Here is a 25608-nt window from a genome sequence, read left to right as displayed (position 1 = left end):
CGCGTTGAACCTTAGAGGTCACTCGCTGTGAGATAACGGATGGAGCAGCGTTTGTGTGTCCGTTCTCAGGCATTTGTTTTTATAAAAGAACATCAGTTATAATTTGTGGAGAAATAATTCTCAAAAAATAATTCTTATGCCGGTAGCTAGCTAGCTGGCTAATAAGCCAGTTAATAATTTAGCTAGCTGGCTAACATTGCCAAAGAGAAGGCTTTATTTTCGGTAAAGTAGTTCCTTTAGTATGACGGATATTAGGTGTGACGCTTCATACAAATAGATGACATCCATTTTTTCAATATAGCACAGAAAAATAAAGATATAATAATAGATAATAATTTCTCCCTCAGATACATTTAAAATTCAGAGGAAAAGTTAAGTTAATCATTCGTGTAACTCCATCAACGATTTTAATTATCTGGAAGCTTCGCTGGCAATGAAAACAAGTTAGTTCAATTAGTGGTGCAAATCACTTCTATTAGTTGATGTTGTGCAGCAGCATGAAAAATATTAAACGTGTGCACTTACTGAGCAGAACATACATTTGAGTTCTCTGAAATTAAATCAGTCTCAGATCATTTCTCCACAAAATACAAATAATGTGGTTTTAAAAAGTCTCTTTTGTACAAAACGCTCTCAGAATTGACGGCACAAACACGACCCGCTTATCGCCCCTGGGACAGTTACCATGACAACTGTGAACGCTGTGATTGGCTGTGGGAGACTTGAAGGTTGGGAGTTGCACCCTATGACAGGTAAAGCAAGATGAGAGAACGTCCCCCTTTAGAGAGAGAGAGGGAGAGAGAGAGAGACGGACCGGACACTCCCCTCCTGCCGCTGAGTGGAGGATGAGGAGGAGGTGAGTGACAGGGAGGATGGAGGGACAGAGAGGGACGGATGGATGAATGGAGGGGTTACCTTTGTTGCGATTTTCGGGGGGTCCTTGTTTTTTACCTGTTCGGACAGAGAGAGAGGGCGGAATGCTGATAAGATGACTCAAAAGAAAAATAAGATCAAATCAAACTGAGGGAGAACACAAATTCAACTGATAGAAACCCACAGGTGTGTGTGTGTGTGTGTGTGCGCGTGTGTGTGCGCTGTGGGCAGGAATGGACCAATCAGAGGAGAGAGACACGCCACTTCCTGCCGCGGAGGACCGACGGCAGAGCCAATCAATTCATCAATATATCAGTGATCAAAATAAATAGGAATTTGATTCAGATATTTGATGAATGTTAAAGAATGACACATGAAACATTTACTCATAATTGGTTTGATTGAACACAATATTTTGTGTACATGTACACACTATCTCATTGTTTATTTAGTTTAACGCAGTTGTTTGTGTTGTACAATCATCAGTATTGATCCGTGTAACTCATCTTTATGCAATTTACTCCCGCTTCTGCTTCCTGTTAGACGCTTAAGCTTATTGTTGCAGCACAACAATAAAAACATGTGACTCTTGAATGTGTTGGAGCAGACGTTCATGGTGCCCAGAGGATTACTCCCCCGATCATTTTGACTTGTTCAATACTTAATCAATACTGGATCAACGAGAGATCCTGGGGCCCTAATAGGGAGCTCTATGCTTTTATTGTGAAAGGAAGTTTGGCAAGGTCAAAGCCAACACTCACACACACACTCACACAGACACACACAAAGGTGTTTGATATTCAGTTGGTGCTTTATGATTGATTACTGAACTGCTGCGTGTGTTTGACCCGACACACACACACACACACACACACACATCTGTAAGATACACAGAGGGAGTGACTTTGAACACGTGTGTGTGTGTGTGTGTACTCCTGTGTGTGAGGTGGGTTGACGCAGCCTTGTGTGACGGTAGCGAGTGCCGTCCGTCTGCTGTTGGCGGAGACTCGAGAGACACACGACGGTGTCGCTCTTTGTGAGGACTCATTAAAGCTTCACAAGTGAGGAAATATTTTTGAAAAAGAGGAATGATTTGTGATCACGGTGGGACTCGGGGGGGTCGTGAAGCTATCATCTCATGCCACATGTGTGAGATTCTCTCTCCTTCTGCTCATTGTCGGTCTAGTTGGAGAGGAATGTGGAAACGCGTCCTGTGGTGGTCCTCGCGAGGAGTTCCGCACCGGTTGGGTTTTCAAAGTGAGCGTTCCAGAGGAGCGAACCCCGTGTCTCTCTCCGCTGAGCTGCTACATTCGGCCGGAATCGACAATGGATGCCTGACGAACGCAAACTTTAGCCAGTAAAACAGATGAGCAGACAAAAACAAAATAAAGAAAAGAAGACACGAGTAAAAGGGCGTTAGCGTGATCACAAGCAAATCAAAGGTAATCGAGGCGGAAGCCTGTTGGTTTGCATCCTCCTGCTCTGTGACAGTACGAGGGGAAGGTACGCTCGATACCTCCGTACACCACCGTGAATAAATGAGACCAGGACGCAGTCTTTATTCATTTTTGTAATTAATCTTCGAGGACTGTGTGGAGACACACTGAAGTCAGAATGGACTATCGATTCCCTGACTTCAGACAGAAGAAAAAGACCGGTGAGTGAAACAACAAAACCGCTGTGAGATTCCATCGGCTAGCTCGCTAGCGCTCGTTAGCTCCCCTGGCCGACTTGAAGACTCTCATTTCAGTCGGCCTTTGCTTCTCTTAAATCTTCCAACTTCTTTAAATAGAACAATCATGTCAGGTAGTAAAGCACGCATAACTCTTTGGATGCCGACTATCTCACGTGCCACAACCCCACTCACACCCCTCCAACGCGGGGAGGAAGCCAAACTGCCGAGCCGCAAGTGGACACTCCCACTTTAGTGGGAGGGGCTTAGTGAACGGCCAGTTAAAAAGGGGCCGTTGAATCAGTCCGTTCAACTCATCCGTGGTCTCATTTATTCACTTCGCTGATCTGCTGAAGCTCAATGATGCCAACCCACGGTGAGACCCCGTCTCACCGGGCGGACTGGAAGAGCTCTGCCCGTTGACAGAGTCGGCGAGAATCAACACCAGCTGATACATAAATAAAAAAAACGTGCAAATATTTCCAATCTGCGCTGTTCAAACAGTAGAGTAGAAATATTCAGAAGCTGACACGATGACAGTTGTCTCTCTTTGCTCCACACACTTCACACACACAGTGTCCTCGCGGGACACTTCAAGGCCTCGGCGGCTGGGCTTCGTCTCGCGTCTTACTTTTCTTGACCTTCTTCTCTTCGTCGTGGTCGCCGGCGCCCAGCAGAGTGAAGATGATGCCGGTTTGAGAGTTGAGGCCGACGGCCGACACCACCATCCTGCCGGAGCCCTCCATCACGTGGGTCCCTGAGGGAGGAGTCAACAGACGGAGGTCACGACTCGGCCATCTTTTGTTTTTTTACCTTCCGGGGGATCGGCTTTTCTGTACTTTACAAAGAACCTCGCCCATATCAGCGTTTCCCTTGGAAAAGTGTGCAATTTCGCCAAACTGTTGTTATTTTTCCCGGGAAGGCAGCTGACCCCTTTGCCCGACTAATACCCCCCCTTAAGTTGTAAACGTAAGGGAAACACTGCATATTATGCAGAGTTAGATTGGTTGTGAGTTCTGAGGCTCGGAGAGCAGGTTTCAACAGCTTAAAGATTCCAAACAAACTTTGAATAAAGGGGAGCCGCTCCTAGAATAAAAAGTCCCATCCAATGTCTGAACGTCGCACTAATCCCACAGATCAGCACTAAGACTGTTCGTAGAGGCCACGTTATGGAGGAGCAAACACAAGCTCCCAAAACCCCCAACACGTACGTGAGCTCGACGACATTAATCTGAGATTTAATTGTTTCCCCCAACATGACACGCAGAAGTCAAAGGGTCGGTGGGCGAGTTTGTGGAAGAGGATCATCGGCTCACCGGACAGCAGCATGGGGTCCTTCTCCAGGGACTTTCGGACTTGGTCGGACTCCCCGGTGAGGGAGCTCTCGTCGATCTTCAGGTCGTTGCCTTGGATCAGGATCCCGTCGGCGGGCAGCAGGTCTCCTGCAGTCACAGAGGTCACGCATAGACACAGAGGTTTGAACGTATTACGTATTTCTAACAGCGCTGTGCCTCTACTTTAGTGCACGTCGGGTCTGGGTTTGTCTCTTCTGGTCTAAATGCTAAGCGCTAACTGCTACCGACCGCTCGGACACGCTGATGACAGGGGCCACCATGCAAGGTGACACCTGCCCATCAGCGCTCTACGGGAGAAGAGTCCCCTCGGGGGGGGAAGTGGACTTGAGCTCAGCTCCAATGGAGAGAAAACGATGTGCCTCCGGCTTTGGGGAAGGTCGTTTGCTTTAAAAAGGCCAATCTAGGTTCATTGAGGAATGGTTTGTCAGTATGAACTACCTAAAACTCACAACAATAATAGCAATAAAAGCGACATTTAACAGGCGTAAAATGACCATCCAGTGATTGACACCCGGTGTCTCAGCCTGGGGTCTGGGCTGTCGTACCGTATTTGATCTGGGCGATGTCTCCCACCACCATCTCGGCCACGGGGATCTGGATCACTTGGCCTTTGCGGATGACGGTGAACTTCTGCTCCTGCTCGATGCGACTCTGCAGCCCGCGGAACTGCTTCTCCTTGGACCAGTCGTTGAAGGCCGTCACCAGGACGACGATGATGACCGAGAACAGGATGGCGGCGCCCTCGATCCAACCGGCCTGGGACTCGCCCTCGTCCTCCACGCCTCCTGCGACCTCGCCGCATGCTATTAGAGTACAAACAGGTCACCCCCAGGTTACTTAAACCTGAACATTGACCCGCACAGACACAACATGACGGCCTCTCTGGGTTTGGACTGCGCCCACCTTCACTGTCGCCCCCTGGTGGATGGTAGAAGGACAGGCCCAGCGAGATGATGGCGGCGATTTCCAGGATGATGAGCGTGACGTCCTGCAGAGCCTCCCACACCAGCTGCAGGAAGGTCTTGGCCTTCTTGGGGGGGATGAAGTTCTGGCCGTACGAGGCGTGGCGTTTCTCCAAATCCACGGGGTTACCGGACAGACCTGCGGACGCCAAAGTAAACGCACGTAAATAACCACGTCGACGCGGAAGATAACCAGTCTGTGTCTCTGCTTTGTAGACAAAAAAGTAGAAAAGAGCATTTAGCAAAAGGTCACAGGTACAAAGCACAAAGACCTTCAGGTAAAAGGATGAAAGCTACTGTACACTGGACATATTACTCTATTATAGCTGTATTAACTACTTCAAGAAGATAATACAATAAAGAAGGAAATGACCGGCTCAAACCTAATGATTGGAAAACTACAACCACTGGATTCCTCTGCTTATTAACGTTTACAATATCTGATCACAATCACTAGCGGTTCAAACTGAATCGAGTAAGTGTGATTAGCTCCCTGCACCAACAGGCCGTGGATGCAGATTTGACTGAGTTCCATAAACAGTACTTTTGCAACATGACCTACTTTTGTTGCCATGAAAAAGACTGCAGTATTTCCATATGCAGTATTTATTTGGGAAAATCTCCAACAGAGGTTTTTTCCACCCAAAGAAATGATGCATTTGCTTATTCACTATTTGCTCCTTTCTGTCCCAGTGGTTCCCTGTTGAAGCTCCGACTCGCCTCAACTTGTGACCAGTTAGACGAGGTCGTGTGAAGCTTAATTCACAAGGAATAAAATAACCAGAAACTATAAATATTCATCTTTGTTCTGGTTCCAGTTTGTGCCAATTATCTTTCAGGTTTGTCTTAAGCACAATTTAAAATATATACATAAATCAATAGTAAACAAATAAATACAATAAAATTGATTAATGAGTACACAATAATTGAAAGCAATACAAGTGTAATGTTTAAATAAACATATTAAATGGAGTATTTGCAACTGTATTCTTGTCTACAAACAATTAATGATTTAAAGATTGGCCTGTAGTTTCTCTTCCTGTCCCTCTGCAGACGTCTTTTACCAGCAGCCGCTCTCTGAAGACCAAACAATGTCTGTGAGTTATTGATTCCAGAGCTGTGACTGTCATTTTCCAGCAGTGACTCACGTCCGTCTGCTGCTTCAGTCTCCACATACAGACGAGAGAAAGCCGCATCTCGTCTTTCATCAAAACCAGATATGATCCCAAACAATTTTCAGTTTGTTTATTATCAGCGATAAAAAAGAGCGGTCAGGTCGCGTCGGCTCTGACTTAACGGCGGATTTTCCCGTTAACGTTAAACTCGCAGCAGCTCGTGGGAGCCCAGCGACGTGTCTGCAGGAGAACCGCCACTGATCCCTCAATAAATCCGGGCCTTTTGTCAGTGAAACCTGAACCTCCGCCGGCCCCTCCGACCGGCTGCGTGGGCGGCAACATGGCCGCCGTGGCTCCTCGCTGGAAGTGGGAGATGTGCAGCGGAACGTGCTCTGAATGTCAACAGGCCGCACAGGTCTCTGGTGAACATGTCTCTGCCTTCATGAAGGCCTCTCGTTCCTTCCTCCTGCCACGATTCTCGCCTGCTCTTCATCAATAACCGCTCACGTTTCTTTTTGGAAGCAGCAATTCGGTGAATGTTCGAGATAAGAGCTTTGGCCATTTTGAGCATCGAGCTCGCACAGAGGTAGATGTTTCCTCGTCGCCTTAAAGACAAAGAGACGAGAGGGACGACGCGCGATGAGAGAAGCGATGTGAAAAGACACGAGGTCCGACCAGATGAGAAGACACGATGAGAGGAGGAGATGTGACGGACGAAATGAGACGGGATGTGACCTGAGGTAAGGGGAACACGAGGGACATTAAACGAGATCACGTGAGCAAGTTTGAGGCGAGATCACATTTCAGTGAGTTAAAACGAGACCGGGGAGGGGATGTGAGATGAGAGGATGAGGCAAAAAAAAGAGGAGAGGGGACATGATGAGGGGAGATGAAGGCCTTCGGGGGTGAACATGAGAACAGACGAGGTGAGGGGTGAGGGGGCGAATGATACTTTTTATTATGTGGTAATTGAGATAAGAAGAGATGAGGAAAGACGAGATAGCGAGAAAGAGAAGAGCTTATTGAGCTCACACTGAGGGAAGCGAGCGAGCGGAGAGGAAGGGATGACAGGACGTGAGACGAGGACGGATAAAAGGAGGTGAGATGAAGATAATTAAACAAGAGGGAGCCATCTGCGGGGACATCGAATTGGATACGAGAGATGTAAATAAAACGTATTTACAGAGAACCTGAACAAACTTTTCTGAATTAAGGCTTCAGAGGAGAAACCTGACGAGCACAAACAGGGATTTTTATAAATACACCGGTTGTCATCATCAGCCATCCTTCATCGCGGCTCGTGGCTCAGTTGAAAGTCCGGTTTGATCATTTTGGAGCCTGCGATTGATGCCAAAAGCTCCCGTCAGACTGGAAGACAGCGGCGGAGACGCAGATTAAAGCGTCACAGATGTTTATGAAACGCAGTCCAAAACCAGCTTCATCTTCAACCGCCCGAAGCTCTCCCTTACATTCACGCTCCCCTGACCGACGGCCCTTTGGTCACAAAGGCAACATTTTCTCAACACAATGTGACAATGTCGCTCAAAAAGCTCAGTCTTCTTGTCATTATCTGCTATACATATCTGAATAAGCTTGTATCTGTGGATCAATATTGTGGACAGAATATACGCCAATGTTTTGATGTCTTAGGGGACAATGAATACACAAGAGTGGTATGTAACTTGTATGCAATGGCATAGAAGGTGAATTAAGAAGCTATCATACCTCAGTAAGTTAATTAACACAATGTTATCTTGATTATTACAAATATTTGGATCAAAAAGATTACTTTGACTAATACTTCATCCATCCTTAATACAACAAAAAGGGGGAATTATGAGGAACAAATGGCCATTATCTTGAAAAATGGCAGCCATATTGAATTTGTAATGGCACCATTGAATTTCTCATTGAGTCAAAATACATTTTGATCTCTATATCTACAAAATATGTCGAGCCATTGAATTCTAAACTGAAACACCTTTATTCCTTTTTTTCGGCGATGGGTATCTTGAAAAATATCCGCCATCTTGGAATTTATTTACGTACTCACACACACCTTCTGGCCTTCAAGCATCTCGGCCTCAAACAAAGATCCCTAGTGAATCAACAAAACCTACAGCTGTATTGGAGGTATTTCCAAAATCCCCAAAGACTCTTTTCACCATCTGGAAACACAAATATTCTGTCCTCTGGCCCATAAGAAATATTTATTCCCAGCTGCAACTGTGTTTCCTCTCCATGTAGCAAGATATCACATCCACGCTAAATGTAAAAAGGAGCCATGTGTAAGGTAAGAACGGCTGTGAAGTAAACAGATGGAAACACATGAGCTCCGGTCCTCAAGTCCATCAAAGACTTGGAGACATTTTAAAGGAAATTCAACTAACCACTTTTTCCCTGGATTATGAAAATAATTCTGTGTTGGCTGTCGGATTATTACAGCGAGTCAGACTGTTGTATTAACTGTGACATGAGAGAATAAATCGACACTGCGGTCGACATGCAGACATCGATAGGACGCATCTTTTTTCTAATAAAACAGACTCGCTGTAGGACAAATGGAACCCAGAGTCTGAGCTGAGGGACTTTCTGGTGAACCTGCAGGCCATAAATCATCGCATCTTTCCGACAAGCAGTAAGAATAACTAATAAAGAAAGAAGCCAATATTCCCCCGGGAGGTGTAGTGACTCATGAAGGTCACGTAGAAGCATCCGTATCTTATCTATCCGAGACTGTCAATCAGTGTTAAAGTTCCTTGTTGTAACTTTAGAAACCGTAATAACACTGAAATGCGGTGTGGATTTTATAGGAAGCAACAGGAAGATGGAAAAAGGAACATCTGTGTCACGGATTCATTTACAGGCCGACAGCAGGTGGAGAATGATGGCGGTCGCTCCATCTTCAGTATCACATCTCACATCCTCTCCTGCAGAATGACGCGACAACCGAGCTTCATAAATCCTTCGGCAAACAAAACCGAATCCGTTTACACGACAACATTTCCATATATTTTAGATATGTGTGTTTCTCGGGCTCTGTGATTGACTGGCGTATCCCGCCGCTCGCCCCGATGTCCGCTGGGATTGGCCCTCACGCAGAAGTGGGTCTAATGGATGAGTGGATTTATTCACTCATTTCAGGTTTCTGGAGGAGAGCGTTCAGCGTTAACGTCTCTTATTAGTTCCCTGGAGATGCAGACGTGAAGATCGTCGCATGTCTTGGTGTCGTTCTCCCTCGCTCTACTTGAACTGGCAAAGGCCTGGATGACCTGAGGCTGGGCGCGCGTGTGTGTGTGTGTGTGTGTGTGTCGGGTCACGCTGCTCAAGCTAAATCCCAGATATTTATATTGGCTTCTCGCACCACGGAGCTCGAAGGGATCCGACGCGCCAGCAGGCCGAGAAACCTCTGAACCTACTTACAGAACTACTGTGTGTGTGTGTGTGTGTGTGTGATGATTTGCTCCTGTACATTTCTTGGTTGCTTTGCTTAAAGGACATTAAGAGTCTTAATTAGCTAGAACATCACTTTATTATTTTGTGTAGTGTTGTTAGCAGAGTGTGACAGCGTCGTCTTCACTGTCCGTTATCGTTGCACCGCTGAATGATCGCACTTGTTAACGGCTCTTGTGTTGTTGCATTTGGTCCTCTTAATTAATCCATTAATCACCCCGAAAAGACCTTTCTACAACGCAGGAGCAACGCAGCGGGAACGTGTGATGCTGGTGCGAACGCTAATGCTAGCGGTAGATGGAGATGATGTTCTCTGTCGTCTCTTCTCAAAGAGTATGTCCTAATAATAACAACAATATGCTCAATGCATCTGCAGAGACCCGCTCCTTTATTGGTGGGGGTACCGGTGAGTCGTGGTCTCTTTGCCACCCAGGTGTTGTTTAAACAAAGTTTACGGTGTGCAGGCTGCTTGTCCTCTCAACATAGAACACAGATATGATGAAACGATGAGGAGGACGATCAATGACCTCCACAAAGGCAGTAGACTGATTCATCAATACGCGTTAACCAGCAGGGGGGGCAGCAGCAGCTGAGCCTTGTGTGTGTGTGTGTGTGTGTGTGTGTGTGTGTCAGGGGAAACAATACCAGTCAGCCTGGCTTCCGATCAGTGGCTGATTCTACAGACTGAAAACAAAAGCAGCTGAAGAAGAGACGGCTCGTTATCACAGCAAAGCGCCGAGACACAAAAAGCAGCCAAATGGACCGGTGAGGAGAAGCTAACCGCTAACGTAGCGCTTCTGTCGCCGAAGCTAATCAGGACGTGGCGCTTCAGGTGAAAGGTGAGGATCAGATGAAGGGGGAAAAGATTGAGACTCATGTCCAGTATCACTATAGTTACCTGTGTGCGTGTGCGTGTGTGTGTGTGCGTGTGTGTGAGTGTGTGTGTGTAGGTCTGGCCTAAACCTTACATTCAGGTCCCTCCCCTCCGCCATGCTGTAAGAATATAATTAGAGTTTCTTCATTAAAGTGAGTAATTTCTTGCGTGGACTACAGCTGTCCTCTGATTACTAAATGGAACAGAGCAATGATCTATGGAGCCATTAGGGGGACGGGGTGGAACTAATTCCAATCCTAGAATGGGCCTATGCCTGCAAACACACACACACACACACACACACACACACACACACACACACACATAATGAAGGGGGGATTTAACAAACAGCGGCATTTCGGCCATTTGCCGTTGTCACATGAAGCTCTGATGGAAAAGCAAACTGATCATCCATGCACACAGAGTACGGAGTGTGTGTCTGTTTGTGCCATTGTGTGTGTTTAACGACGCACACACAATCACCTCCTGATATGCGTGTGCGTGTTTCTGCATATTCATCACTACTACTGTTCGGCACTGAGCTACATTCGACTCCACTTCTTTTTACTCTGCAGATTCATATTACAAACATACTAAATCAAATATCTATAACAGGTAAGATTTGATCCGCGGGGGGATTTAGAAGTAAACTCACAAACTACACCGCAGTTCATTGATTAACAAGAAAAAATGAAGTGATGTGCAGATGAATGGAGACAGAAGACTCGGTGCCTGCAGGTTTGATCTACTCGAGGCTGGATCACATTAATAAACACAATAAAACCTGCACGTGCTGGTACGCAGGATGAATGTACAAATAAAGGATCAATTCATACCAATTGAAAAGAGTAACAATTAGGCCTTAATATAATATATCGTGGGAGCTTTAATATCCAAACATGTGAACCTTTGAGTGTTTTTGGTGCGGCTCACCTTCTATGGGCGACGTCTTCAGGCGCCGGCAGATGCCCTGCACGTCTCCGTGCGCTTCCTGTATCTTGCTGACGGCCTCAGCGCTCCGCAGCTCCATCAGCTCCCTCAGCTCCATCACGGTCACCCCGAAGTCCCCGTCATGGTTGCCCTCTGCGACCGAATTCCCCGCAGGGTGGTCCGCCGTGTTGTTGGCCATGTTGGTCCTCTTCACGGCGGGGTCCTCGCTGCTGTTTGTCAAGTTCTTATTTCCGCTCAGTGGTCCTTGTCTATTTTATTCTAAGCGTTAGACCGGCGCTCAGCTCACAGGAACTGTGGGTAGCGTGGTTGACTCCTGACCCGGACGTGCGTGCTCCGCTGGGGTTACCATGGAAACAGGCGAGTAAACATGTTGTGGTCACTGCGGAGGAAACAGAAACAAGAAAAGAGGCTTTTTACAGAGCAGATCCAGACAGGAAACGGTCCGAGCGTCATCGCCAAACTGATGAGTTTAAGACTCTGATTCTCACTAATTGATAGCAGGGAGACTAATTGGGCCAATTAGAGGTGAGTTTTTCCTCTCCGAGTCCCCTGAATCACCGAGGCCGTTAGGATGTAAACGGATTAACGGTTTGGGCTTCTCCTCCGAGACGCGTGTTTGGCTGGTAAAGATCTGCTGCTGTCTGTGAACGTCTGCTCGGAGACTACGAAGAGAAACGCATTCCCTTCTTCACAACGTGTGAATCACCGGAAAAAGAAGACCGCCGAACGCCAGAAGCCTGCATTTCCATGCGCATTAAGAGTAACAACTTTAACAAAGGCAACAAAAGAGCTGTGAAAATAAGAAAAGAATGAAGGAAAAACTCCATCTCTTTGATTGCGAGGTGGAAATAATTACATGTGTGCTAAAGTTACCCGAGCACCCCTAGAATAAATAAATGTATCCAGCTTTAAAGTCATGGAAATCAGGTCAGCAGTTTAACCGTCGTCTTCCTGACAAAACGACCCGAAATCAGATAACGGGAAGGAATCAGGAGGAGAACAATAACGGAGACAAAAGGTGTGAGCCAATCAGCATCGAGCACAGGACGGCGAAGGGAGAATTCCACAGGGTCAGTGTGTGTGTGTGTGTGTGTGTGTGTGTGTGTGTGTGTGTGTGGCACTCCAGCCCATCACCGCATATTATGTAAGTGCACTTCAAAGGCTGTGCCCCATTCTTCAGTGTTGCTCCATCACGCACGCACACGCGCACACACACACACATACACACACACACACACACACACACACGCAGCCTGTTGGAGTGCAGTCGGGGCTGCAGTCACGGTTTGTGGGGCTGATGACACGGGGTCAGTGGTTCTCAAATTGGAGGCAAACGCTGAGTGATCCCCGAGAGAGAAGAGTAGAAAACATGAAATATGAAACGCGGACGCTTTTTCCTTAAAGCGGTTACACTACTTGTTTTTTTCCTCTTTTCTTTTAGACGACGTGACACGATATTTAAAGAAAGAGCCGAAGGCTGCTTCTATAATATGTGGAGCGACGTGATGAAAAGGAGATAGTTGCTGATGTCATTATGATGGAGGGGGCTAATTAGAGACAAAGGGATTGTTTGATTTCGCCGGCGCTACGAAGAAGTGAGTGAAGGAGTATTTCATTAAAACAGAGCAAATAGGAGCATAATTCTACATGAGCGACTGGTGTTCCAGCTTATGATTAACGGAGGTAATGACAGTATCGTAAATGATGTTACTTAAAGCCGCTTTATCTGATGAAGTAAAACTGGCTGCTCCTCAATATGTGACAATAAATCACATTTTTTAATCATCACGTTAATATTACGTTTTATCTTTCTATTTCAAAACATTTTGTAACCAGAACGTTGAATTAGGCGGTAGCTCACTGCGATAAGAACATTCAACCCAGTGATTCCACTATAATAATCAGAGCATAAAAACGTGGAGTTCCATGAACAATACACACACACACACACACACACACCCCTTTAGGGTTTGTTAACTGCCCCACCACACCCACTTCAGTCCAAAGGAGAGCATTCCTACCTTTAGACTGTACACACACACACACACTTACGCTGCAGCAGTTGTGGCACGTGGCGACAGATACGATTGTTCGACAGGGAAATGCTTACGGTCATTTCTAATAATTAGGACTTAATGGTCCCAAGAAGAAACTTCACTGCAGAACCGCTTCCTCTTTCTGGGGCTCCTCATTTTAAATCCCTCCGTGTGTCGACTGATTCATGCTAACACACGCTGCTCTCAGGCACAAATGTTCCCGTTTATACTCGTCCCACAAGGTGGAAGTTTGAATCATTTCCTTCTGCTACATTTGAGGCCCAAACTATTTTAAATATATAAAATACAAAATAAGTATTTGTTTAATTTCGGTTAAATGAGACATTATTAGTATTCCTGAATTACACCCACATCACAATGAGGTGAACATGCTCATTTAAAGTCATTTTCATATCGACGATCTTACGTTAATCCAACATCGCACCAAAGGGCTCAGCAGCCCGAATTCATCACCCACCCCCAAAACCGTTTTTTCACAGCTCAGGCTGACGCCCTTCACATTTCTCACATTTTATACGTTGCACCCTGGTGGGAATGAACCAGCAGCTTCATCCAGGGACAGAGGAACCTAAGAGGAACCAAAAACAAGCTAAGAGGAACATGAGAACCGAGCGCTGTTGTTCACCAGCCGGAGCTCCATCAAGACAATCAATCCAGTTACAGAAGATAGACAGGAAGTGATGTCAGGACTTCAGCTGCCTCTATTTATAGACAGAGCGTAATGCATAGTGTGTGTGTGTGTGTGTGAGGGACAGTGTGTCTGTTTTCTGTCCATCTTATCGGTTTGTTATGGACTCCAGATGAAATTACACTGCCGCCACCATGTTGCTGACCACTCAGCTAGTGAGTTTGTGTGTGTGTGTGTGTGTGTGTGACCCATAAAAAGCCCAAGAGGAACTGATTTATATGTTTGAGGGTCAGTAATCGTGGACCTGGTGGGTCCGTCTGCTGGGTTTTCTTCACTGGATTCTATCAGAAACGATTCCAAATCGTGTGTGTGTGTCTGTGTGCGTCTGTGTGTGTGTGTCGGTGTGTGCGCGTGCTGCTTTGCCCCATAAACCAGCAGGCATCCTGTTTCACGCTGTGTTCATATCATTTGGAGATGGAAAGATTCCCGTGTTTACGGCTGTTTATTGTCATTGGGTTTTCCTTTCATGCTCCGAAGGAGACCAGAATCATTTGCTTTTCTTTCCTTTTTTCAGGTCTGGACAGAAAAACTTCTGCTAAACAGCTAAAACAAACGTCTGCACGCGGTTTCAGCTTTCAGGATAATGCGCCTGGGCGAGGAGCACGCGGTGTGTGTGTTTGGTTAAACTAAACAAACCGAGAGGCAGAATGAGTCACACGACATCACGGCCCGCCATGTTGTTCCTGCGAGCGAGAGACGTGGCTCCGCTCTTTTACCGCTGTTATCGATAATCCAATACGAATGATCCCCGCCCCCATGGCAAACACCAGCGGTCACGTGACCGGACCCCCGTGCTTGTGACGGTGAGTCACTCCCCCCCGACTACTTGGATGAGTTCGTTTAGGTGAGGAGGTCAAAGGGGCTGCGAGCCTTTTCCATGGTTTGTATCACAATGTCAGTCCGACGCGTTGACGTAAAAGGACAGGCGAACTTCGAAGGAAGTGATGCGTTTTACGTGTGTGCGATGTAGCCGTAAACCGCGTGTGTGCGTGTGAGAAAATGATACACCTTCTTATCAAAACACTTCCGTGGCGTCACTAATATGTGTCGCCTGAAACTGGCACATGAGCATACAAGAAAAACCCAACCACAGGCCGGGGGGGACACGCCTCCACGCCTCGTCCCGCCTCCTCGCGGCGGCGGAGGTCACAACGCCACAGGTCACAACGCCACGCGTATTGGGGGAAGCAGAATGAACGGACACTTTTGGAATATTTCCAGACAGCAGGAAGATAAGCGGGCGACCGGGTTCAGCTGGTGAGGGTTTGACTCAGTTATCTTGTATTCAGCTGCCGGTGTCCTTCTCCTCTTCCTCTTCCTCCTCCTCCTCCTTTCTGCCTCTGCAGACACACCTGCTCTGCATACTAAAGCAGACGCCTGCACCTCCCTGCTCCAAACACACACACACACACACACACACACACACACACACACACACACACACACAATGCAAACTGAATTCTGGCCACACCCTCCACACAGTGAGGAACTTTTTTTTCTTGTTGCACCCAGCAACAGATCTCACAAACACACACAAAGACACACACAGACACACACACACACAGAGTCTCATTGAATCGTGTCCCAGACTTCAGACGGACGTTTCTTCATGCAGAGCACGTCAAGCAGTCGACACCGAGCCAGTGTTTATGTGTGCGGCAGTGTGATTGTGTCAGGTCCAGACCAGGGTGTGTGTGTGCGTGTGTGTGCGTGTGTGAGACGCAGAGTGTCGCAGCATGCCAGATCAAGTAACAGGAGAGTGAGAGAAGCCAGGAATGCAGGAGACCACACCCCATATCTGCAGTCATGTGACCAGGGTGGAAAAAGGAAATCCCCACACTGCAGAGAGACTGAGGCGTCATGTCTCACGCGCACACACACACACACACACACACACACACACACAAATCCAGAACATTTCGGCGACAAAAACGGCTGTTTATCTCAGTTTGTGCTCATTGTTTGGACAATTACAGAAGGTCATCCTGAATCAGTCGCAGCCTTCCACCAGACACACACACACACACACACACACAGTGTCTGAAAATGATGCAAAAGCAGGAAACCGTTTGAGTTTTTTTTTTTAAATGTCCCCATATTTGAGAAAGAAGGAGAACTCGTTATGCCTGTAAAGATTTATTTATTGAACCCAAGAGGAGCCCACGTTGGGACCTCGTGTGTCATGTGATCAAACTTGTCATGTGGAGAGTGTGCGTTTTGCACCAGATTACCTCCTGTTGCTCTCACAGGGAGGTCGGGGAGAAGGCGCGTGTTCCGCTCGCTTCGGTTGGATCTCACGGTACGTCGATGGAAAACGTGTGAGAGCGAGCTTTGACCAATCGATCGTACTATCGGCGATCGCTCCTCTCCGCCTCCCTGAGCGGAGTGGGAGCCGGTTCAACTGGTGTCCAGAGGATCAACGTCTCCTGTAAGACTCTCCGTGGGAAACGTGATGCGTGCCGGGATGATGAAAGTGGGATTACGAGCAGCTTTGTGTGAATGAAATCAATCTCCACCTGACGTCCGCCAACGCACGCCGAAGGATGCAGACTTCTGCAAGACTTGGCTAAGAACAAATACAATGCATATGGAGTCCCACATCAAGGGTTGATCCCAGTCCTGTGGCTATTGGTGGTGTCCTCGTTTTGTGTAGCAGGAAAGTCATAGGTTGGTGAACTCAGTTGTACTGTCAAGTACAGCAATGGCCACTTTAATCTTACAAAGGACATGAACAGAGTGTGGAGGAGCATTCAGCTACGGGATGCAGATTAAAGCAAAGTGACAGCGGCGCTATCAGGAGATAAGGGGACCAGTAACTCCAGCAGCCGCCGAATGTCACGCTCCGAGAGACAACGCACACTTTACAGACGCACAACAGTCACAACTGGGGACTGATGACAGAAGGTATAAAATCTGTTTCTTAAATGCTTCCCGTGCTGTCACCTAACCCGTTCCCTGCGTACTGGATCGACCAGATGACATTTAGATTATTTTATTCAGATGGACATTGTGTCCATTGTTAATGTGTCCTGCGATGTCCCAAACAAACTGATGGACCCATGGAAACACAACAGAGAGACGTGTGTTCATTCAGGGCGGTCATGATTACACACACACACACACACACACACACACACACACAGGAGCTGCCTGTAGGGAGCTCATACCTGGGATTCCTGACTGACTGGCTGGATGACTGGACAGTTTAGACAACCTAAAGTCCCACTGTCTATTGTAGTGTGTGTGTGTGTGTGTGTGTTTTAGTAGCTGAACCGCCCTCTGTCTTTAGTTTTTCCGTCTCTGCAGTGGACAAAGAGGCTCCTTGTTCCAGTCAACAGCCGCGTGGTTTATCTTCGGGTTCTTCTTGTTGACGAGTGAAACTCTGGAGTCTTGTGAGACCGTGTGACATAAAGTCCCGTTGTCGTAATGAGTCGGTCCTCCTCGTGGTGGTGGGGCCTCGGGGCCTTCGTTACTTCTGCGTCTGCACACGTCTGCATGGAGCGTCCGCACACAGTCAGAACTTCACGACAAACGCATTAGCATTCTGTTAGCGTGCTGTTTTGGTTCCATCCAGAGACAGAGATACGATCCTCTGTTCCTACTGATGAAAACCCAACGGTTCCTACAAGTCCTGCTTCAAAATGAAAGTCTACAAATGGCAACATGGCCGCGGACTTTTATTGTAAAGAATGTACAGGATGTTGATCCAAAAACAACCAAGGAGCAGTTTGAACCTTTCCGAGTGCCGACACACTCCAAACTCAGAGGGACAAAAGGAGGCGGCGGAGACGGGACGCCCTTCAGCCGATTGGGGCGCCAGCGGGGGAGAAGTTAAGACACCCAGCGGAGCGGCAACATCTGGAGAGCCCCCGGAGATTTAATAATCCGGTTCACAGCCCCAAGCTCCGTCTGTTCCACGCCGATCACAACCCAAATCCAGCGAAACGCACCTGCGGCGGCCTCTTTGTGCCCCCGGGTGTGACTGTGCGTGCGGAGCAGTCGGATAGAACGCCTCCATTGTCGCGGGCGGGCGAAGGAAAATCCCACAGCGGCGGTGGAAGGATTGAGAGGAGTGTCCCCTTTTTCGCGTACTGTGTTTCTGCACGGAGCCTTTTACAGTTTATACACAGTAATAATGTGAGAGCTTGTAAAAACTAGCCGCGGTCACATGACATGAATAAAACTGACTTTCCACATCCGTGTGCCATCAGTACGTCAGCGTTTGCTGGAGACACCAGCGAGACATTACGAGCAACTTCTCACAACTACAATCTAGATTTGAAAGTCATAAAATAGGTGCGACAAACTGTGTCTGATGAGTCAGCCGGTCGCAGCTGTTACATTGTCAAGGTTGAAATGAATGAATAACAAAGGCAACTCAGACCAGATCAACTGCTTCAGTCTTACCTTTCACAATAAAAGCCGTGGACGATCATTTTAAGTAATAATAAGTGTCTCATCTCAACGTGAGCCCCCCCCGTGTTAAGGCCTCAATGCACTCAATCATCACGCTACGGCTGCGTGGAACATGTGTCCACGTGTTTCGGGTCACGCAGATTTAGGGGACTGAAAACTATTGACCTATTAGACCTGGTGTCTCCGGGACGCTGCTGCATGCTGGAACCAGTCGCAGTCGAATCCCATCCAAATGTATTTATGCACATATATTCAAGTTCCTCCTCCTATTCCCACTCTGACCTGCGTGCTCTTTGAAGGGGGGCGCCTTTGAAGTGCGTCAGCATCTGTGAAGTGAACACCCACCCAATTAGCACCCGCGGCTAACGAGCTACGTAGGGCGTCCCGGCTTTGATGTGGCCCAGGTGACAAAAAGCACTTGCAGCCGGGGGGGGCGCAGGCGACCTCCTCTAAGAGCATCCGAAAGAACCGTCGGATTGACTCATCTTTCTCCAGTAACATTAGAAAATAACTTAAAGAGGAAATTGAATACAGAATTGAGCCGGCGGCTCACATGTTTTTCCCGCCCACATGGCAATGTAGCTAGTGGAACTACTGGAATAAAAGCCCTTTTGGTAGGTCTGATTATTGGGACATTTGACTGCTGTTCAGAACCTGTGGTCGTCCTCTGGTGACGTCACAGGCTGTGGGCGTGGCTGTAACAGCCGCAGGGTCAGCTGACTCCCGACACGCAAAGAGAAGTGTGAAGCTGACACACGTTGTCCTGCACTTTGTCACGTGACCCCGACTTGTCTCGTGTCTGAGACGCGCCGTCTGCTCAGGGAGGCTGCGGCGCGGCGCCGTCATTTTCCTTCACTTTCTTTCTTCATCTTCTTCTTCTTCATTTACCTCTCGGGAGGAAAAGGCTGCCGTGTCCCAGTCGTCGTGCCCCGCTTATCAACGAGCTGCAGACAGCCGCTGTTATCTAACGCGTGAGAGAGACACCCTGTGTGTGTGTGTGTGTCTCTCTCTCACACACACACACAAACTCTCTCACACTTGTGTTAAACATTTCTGATGTTGTTAAAAGGAGACACCGCTCTCGTTAGTTGTGATTTAAAGTCTGTCTCACCGTCTGTTCTCCAGCTCTGGAACGACGATCCAAATGGCCGAAAGGCACGATCGAATCTCCCTTTCACCAAACTTTATTGACACGAATCGCTCCTCGGCTGCCTGGCTGCTGATAAACAAACAACTGCTTCCCCACCAGGCGCCTGCTGCGTGTCGCCTGTTGTTGGCGAGAGTCGAAGGTGTGTGACCACTTTCCTTCATTACCGGTTATGCAGAGTGTCTTGTTTTTGACTCTGCTACAATAAAATATGAACTGTTTGCAGCAGTAACAATCGTTATCAACTTCCTGCTGAGGTTACCCACACGGACGGAAAAAAAAAACAAAAGATTGATAAGTGCCATCCGGGAACAGATTGAAATCCGATGCCGTGTTGATTTTTAACCAACAGCTTCTTTTGTCTTGTCTCAACAAAACAGATGTGTTGTTTTCAGTTAAGCTACATGGTACATTTCACTCCGACCTTTCTACCGATGAGCCACCTTCAAACTGTTGTTTGACATCTTGGTGAACAAAATGAGTCCAGCTGTTGGATCCCAGTGTAATCGTTATGAGCTACTTTAGTGGAACGAGGCCTTCGGTGGACAGGCAGATCCAATCAATAAGTCCATCACTGAAAGCAACATCCTGTCCCTCCTGTAACTCCTCGTGGAACCAACTGTCTGCACCCTCACGTTCCTGATGTTCCTCGGAGGTCGGACACACCGCCGACATCTGGTGACCAGAGGTCAAATTAGTGCGGATTGTCTTCCAGCTGATCTGATTTTTATGATAATTTTATGATCTCTAAACACACTGAAGCTGAATAAGTTGCACGCATTGTGTCCGCGTGCTGTGATTTGCCGAGTCGGGATATTTCTTTATGTAAATAGCAGCAGTCGGGCACCGAGCGTTTTAAAGTACCTTTGTTTCCTCCACATGGCCCCCGGCCGTGAGGCTGCGGCTTCCTGGCATGTGGGCCAGGCCAGTTACGTACCATAACTTCCTGCCGTTTTCACAACGCGGGCACGCATCCGCCCCTCTCACCTCATGCAGAGTCTCAGCCTCAGTCGAGGGCCTCCTCTCAACGCCTCTTGTAATCCATTCAGCGTGGTGGGGGGGGGGGAAGTCTCATGCAGTCGGACAAAATACGCGCGTGACACTTTTCTGGCTTTTTATGAAGAGATAAGTGCCGGAGAGCAGAGCAGAGAAACACAAGCGGCCATTCATGTGGCCGGATGGGAGGAGGTGTATCTCACCGTCCAATCAGAGAGCAGCTGGGTGCGACGGGGGCGTGATGAGACGAGGAATGTGATGAAGGAAACATTTTGCGCTCTCCCTGGCTTGGGAGGACCTTCAGCTACGACTTCATAGAGGCGGGACACGCCAGAGCGTTTGAATGATGTAAATATATTAAAATGTTATCACTTAAAAACAAAGTAAGAACCAGTCCGTCATGAACAGGACAGAGACACAAAGGAAGCGCCTGGTGTTCATTAGCAGCGGGTTATTTTCTGCACTCTCGGCTCGTTTTGAAAGTCGGACACACTTTGCTGACGGAGATCGGCTCAGCCTCCATCTTATTAACGCCTGTCAGAGACTCATGTTGACAACCGGACGACCTCTGACAGCATCGTGCACGTGGCGATGGTCACCGCGGCTCTTCGCAGCAGACCGCCAAAAAAAACTTGTCTTCAGATGGGAGGCGTTGGGAGGGACAAGCATCGATACGCTTTCTTCGGGGACAAATGGCGTTGTCTTCTACACTTCCATCCCACTGAAAGCAGAACAAGAGCCCGACTTATTCCGGAGCCACGTGACCACAGGGCTGCACGTGAAACCGCGCCGCACGGACAAGAGCGCACGCCTCTCCTCCACCCTCCTCCGCCCGCGCCCCCCTTGTGATCGTTGAAACGGAAAGCCACTTCAGTTTCATTGTGCACATGATCCCGCACCGAGCCGGGGTCAGACGGAACGAGCCTGCAGATCAGAAGCCCTCGAAACTCCAGGCCGGAGGAGCGAGCAGCTGCCATGTTTTGTTGCGTCTTGAACACGGGGGCTGTGACACATATGTGTGTGTGTGTGTGTGTGTGCGTGTGTGTTGGCAGAGCTCCCGGTCAGCTCGGCATCACACTGACAGGGTGGCAAGTAAGAAAGAGAGGAAATAGATAGAAAGGCCCAGCGTCCGCGGTGTGAAACAGGAAGTGGGACTGACTGTCAGCAGGGGGTCCCCCGTGATGCAGATCCTGACTCATCGCTTCTCCTGACCAGCCCTCATGCAGGGAACCATTGCTACACCACAACACAACACCATGAATGTCATGTATGCCATCTGTGATCTGGAAATATTTGCAATGCACTGGGGAGGAGGTGGGGGTTCCTGGAAAAACGCATTACATGACAGGAATGCGTTTAAAGAGGGTGTGTACCTCCCCCTCTGTTTGAGACACATCTGGTGCACAGGCAACACAAACAAACAATACAGACACAACAATATGACACACAGAATCATAAGTTCTCTTTCTAGGTAATGAATTAACAGATATTCTCCTACGTTCCCTCCTTATCGTAAGTGAAATACCTAAAGTCTTCTCCACCACACTTCGCCTGTCGCCAAGGAAACCGCGACGCTAACGGCTCACCACCGCCCACCTGTGTGTGGACACAATGCCTCGGAAACTGTCTCCAGCCACAAACCGGAGGAGCTGGTAGGGCGACATCCATTGTGACAAAGTTCTAGAAGTTTAAAAATATATATATATATGCACAGCACCTTAAAAAGGGCCGCCCACCTCAAGTGGCCCCGGGCCGCCTTCACTTCCATCAGCGGAATAGCCAGACACGGGAGCTCAACTCACGCCGCTACATTCCCGGCTAGAACGTTAGCATGACGGCTAGCGCACAGCGGAGGGGACCCGGATGGGCCTTCAGAGGGGCAGAAGAGAGGGGAACCATTCTCACCTGATTCACGGTCAAGGGAGCGCCATCTTTGACTCTTATCGAAAGAAACACACACACAGCACCTGTTGGGTGTTTATAGCACAGGGAAGTGAGATGCTGAGTGTTGCCAACACAACATGAGGAAACCATCGAGCCGTCACTTCCTGTTGGCTCGCCATCCACCCTCCATCTGCTCACGTCCTTCGACCAACGGCGTGCTGTGAATAACAGGTCGGGGTTATGATGTGAATACTTTTGGACCACAGACAGGCTGTAAAGAAGAGTGTCTCTCTTGTGCAAAGATACCAGAGGTAGAAATCCAGCTGCATCAGCTCGTCTACTGAAGAGAGAGATATATATAAATATAAATAATCGGATACCCAGAAAGAGAAGAAATCACTGTGTATTATCACATACCAGCAGACTGCTACCCACGCCTATAGAACTCAATGTTCTGTCTAACAGTTCTCTTAGATCAGTGGCGCAGGCCTGTGCATTACACATATTTATACACACACAAATGTATATATGTACAATAATATATGAATAATCTCAGAGGTCTGTATATTAAAAAAGATTGTTTTGGGCAAAAACCTCCTGATAATAATCGATTTTCACAGGAAGAGAGCATCAAATACACACACACACACACCTCAGTTCACTGCAGATCACCACATTCACAACAAGCTTCAACACCTCTCAGCACCCACGGCTTTATCGGGATTAAGACACACACCCACACACACACACACCCACACACACACACACACGTGTCAGCAGCACCTTCGCCTTCAGCAGATGATGAAGATTGCAGTTGGAGAGCACTCGAAGCATTAGTAAACAAGACTTCCCAGAAGTCCTCTTCTAGGATTCCAGATCTCCGTGATAACTCGCACATAGATGCATGCTATTTTTATCTTATCTTTTACATCCCGCTATAATCTGGATTTTTGTTATATCCGGACGTTATTGAGTCTGTGCGTGGTTTTATTTCCGCCTGCTTTGTGTTTTCCTCCCGCTCGTTGTTTTCCTGATGAATTTGTTGTTATCTCTTCTCATTGCAGAACGGAGGATGCGTGAGACCATCGAGCAGCCGCGCCCTCACCCCATCTGGGATCACACAGCCGCAGCACATGCCTTCTGATTGATTTATTCAAGATTAATTGTTGCTTTGTCGGCTCATTGCTTCCAACCGGTTCGTGTCAGATGTCTGTGCTTTGCACTACATTTGAACGCGGTGCAAACAAAGGGTCCTCCGCTCGTCTCGTCGCCACGATGCAGCTACAGGTCGGCGCCATGAATTAGGCCACCAATAAAGACAGACGAGTCTGGCCTCCAAGGCGATTACAGATCCAAAATGAATCTTTAAGCTTCAGCTATTTATGACTCTTGTTTCTTGAAAATGATACAAGCTCTCGCTAATTGGATTTGATGGAGTCACAGAAGGGGACACGACTCCTTAATTCAGTTCATCTTCTGAAGGGTTCGGGGGAATGTTGCAGTTGAACGTCTGTCCTGCTGCTCAAACTGTCTCTCTCGCACACACACACACACACACACACACACACACGTTCCCACCCACTGAACACCTGCCAACTACACACACACACACAGCTGATCGGTAAGTTAATCACAATCATCAAACCGAGAGAAAATCCTCCACCAAGTGGGTTTGAGGTCAGTTTAATGCGCTGCGAGGGTTCGTTTCACTCGCAGCAACTGGAAGCATCAGTGCTGTTGCTATGGTTACCCGCCTTTGAACATGCGAGGCGGCGTGAAAGGAAGACAAAATTGCAGGATACGGTATTATAGGTGAACATTTTGTGATACTTATATCAAGAGGTAGTCTTTAAAAGTAATAGTTGCATTTCAGGAAAAGGACCTGAATTGAAATTGCAGCGTAGGCAGGAAACTGTGTCCAAACTGCAGCTAAATATGCTGAGAGCGCTTCGTAAAAATGTCAGTTAAACTTCTACACCTGGCAGCCAATCAGAGACAAGTATTTTCAACGGCCATGATTCACTGGAAAGTCTCAAATAAAAGCTGGTATTCAACCAGTGGAACAAGTCTTAAATAACATGTAATTGGTGCCTACATTGGCCAGGGCGCCCGTGGAAAATTAACCAATTCATATTAGCATTTAACAAAAGTCATGAGTCAGCAGGTCTCTGATGGCCTGGGGTCAACCCTCTCCTGTGGTTAGGAAATGATGATAAGAGCTCTCTCATAACCGTTAACACCGAGGCGGTGGGCCGAGAGCTGAGCCGAGAACAGAAAGTGTCTCCTTTCAACTTCCAAAGGATTCCGCCTAAATGAAATATATTGTCTCGGCAGGACGAAGATTACTCTGATTAAATGCTACATTCAAACCTAAAAGAATCAACGCAAAAAACATACATTTGTAATATAAAAGATAGATTTTCGATATGGAAAGCAAAGCCCCCATGTGGTAGAGCCTCCATTTGGGGTCTGAGGGTCTGAATCACAGAGATCACACCAACGCTGGTGCCTCGTTCTCAGACTAGCAGGTCGGTCTGAGGTGTGAACACAAACCCACTTCCACTGACAACCACACGTGTAGAAAGGAAGCCGTGTGAATGCCTGGTTTACATCTGGATGTGCATCTGGATTTATGTCGTCCCGTTTAGAATCAAAGAGCGGCAAGGAGCTCCTGACACGAACAGAGCGGTGTTCAGGTGCGCCCGGCTGCTCGCCCTCACGTTCACCAAAGCTGCATTCTGCTCAGGCGTTGTTTATCGGGGGCAGTTCTGGCAGCGGGTGATGAAACATCGGATCCACCCGTCTGTGATAAATACCTATCCATCATCCCGTCAAGCGTGTCACGGTGCATCGAACAGGGCGCCGAGCTATATAAAAGCTCATATCTGTGCTGTAAATTCTGGTATTAAAATTTCAAATAATGGCAGCTTTCGATAACAAAACAAATAAGGACCTGGTGTCTGATAGAGGTGAATTAAAAAAACTCAATGCAAGTTCTTCACATTAAAAGCCAACCAGGCTGCAACTGGAAAGTGAAGCCAAAGCAAAGAGTTTTTTTAAACTTGCATTAATTCTTAATGCCAGCAGGGGGCGACTCCTCTGGTCCCATAGAAGTCTATGAGAAAATGACTCTTCTCTTGATTTGTTCTCTCAGCAAACATTGTA

At 47.7% G+C, this 25608-nt stretch overlaps 1 protein-coding gene and 1 long non-coding RNA gene across 11 annotated transcripts in view; one reads left to right on the top strand and one right to left on the bottom strand.

Moving 5' to 3' along the window:
• LOC120834865 (plasma membrane calcium-transporting ATPase 1) overlaps positions 1-25608 on the bottom strand; it is a 50307-nt gene that overhangs the window by 21681 nt on the left and 3018 nt on the right. For 4 of the 10 annotated variants that reach the window (XM_078092772.1, XM_040203199.2, XM_040203202.2 and 1 more), the window contains exons 2-7: positions 11238-11634; positions 4804-5001; positions 4446-4703; positions 3862-3987; positions 3177-3302; positions 916-951 (exon numbers count right to left, since the gene is read on the bottom strand). In XM_078092772.1, coding sequence (XP_077948898.1) covers positions 916-951; positions 3177-3302; positions 3862-3987; positions 4446-4703; positions 4804-5001; positions 11238-11433 — 940 coding nt within the window. In that variant the 5' untranslated portion in view covers positions 11434-11634. Of the gene's footprint in view, positions 1-915; positions 952-3176; positions 3303-3861; positions 3988-4445; positions 4704-4803; positions 5002-11237; positions 11635-19527; positions 19650-22464; positions 22662-25608 lie in introns of those variants that run through there. The other 6 variants (XM_040203203.2, XM_040203204.2, XM_078092771.1 and 3 more) reach the window with 4 other exon arrangements.
• Positions 19475-23794, top strand: LOC120834866 (uncharacterized). The gene is made up of 2 exons (XR_005714516.2): positions 19475-19705; positions 23508-23794. It is a non-coding gene; the product is annotated as an uncharacterized LOC120834866 (long non-coding RNA).

Source organism: Gasterosteus aculeatus, chromosome 17, assembly GCF_964276395.1.
Source record: "Gasterosteus aculeatus chromosome 17, fGasAcu3.hap1.1, whole genome shotgun sequence".
NCBI lineage: Eukaryota > Metazoa > Chordata > Actinopteri > Perciformes > Gasterosteidae > Gasterosteus > Gasterosteus aculeatus.
This window is presented reverse-complemented; position numbering and strand designations above follow the sequence as displayed.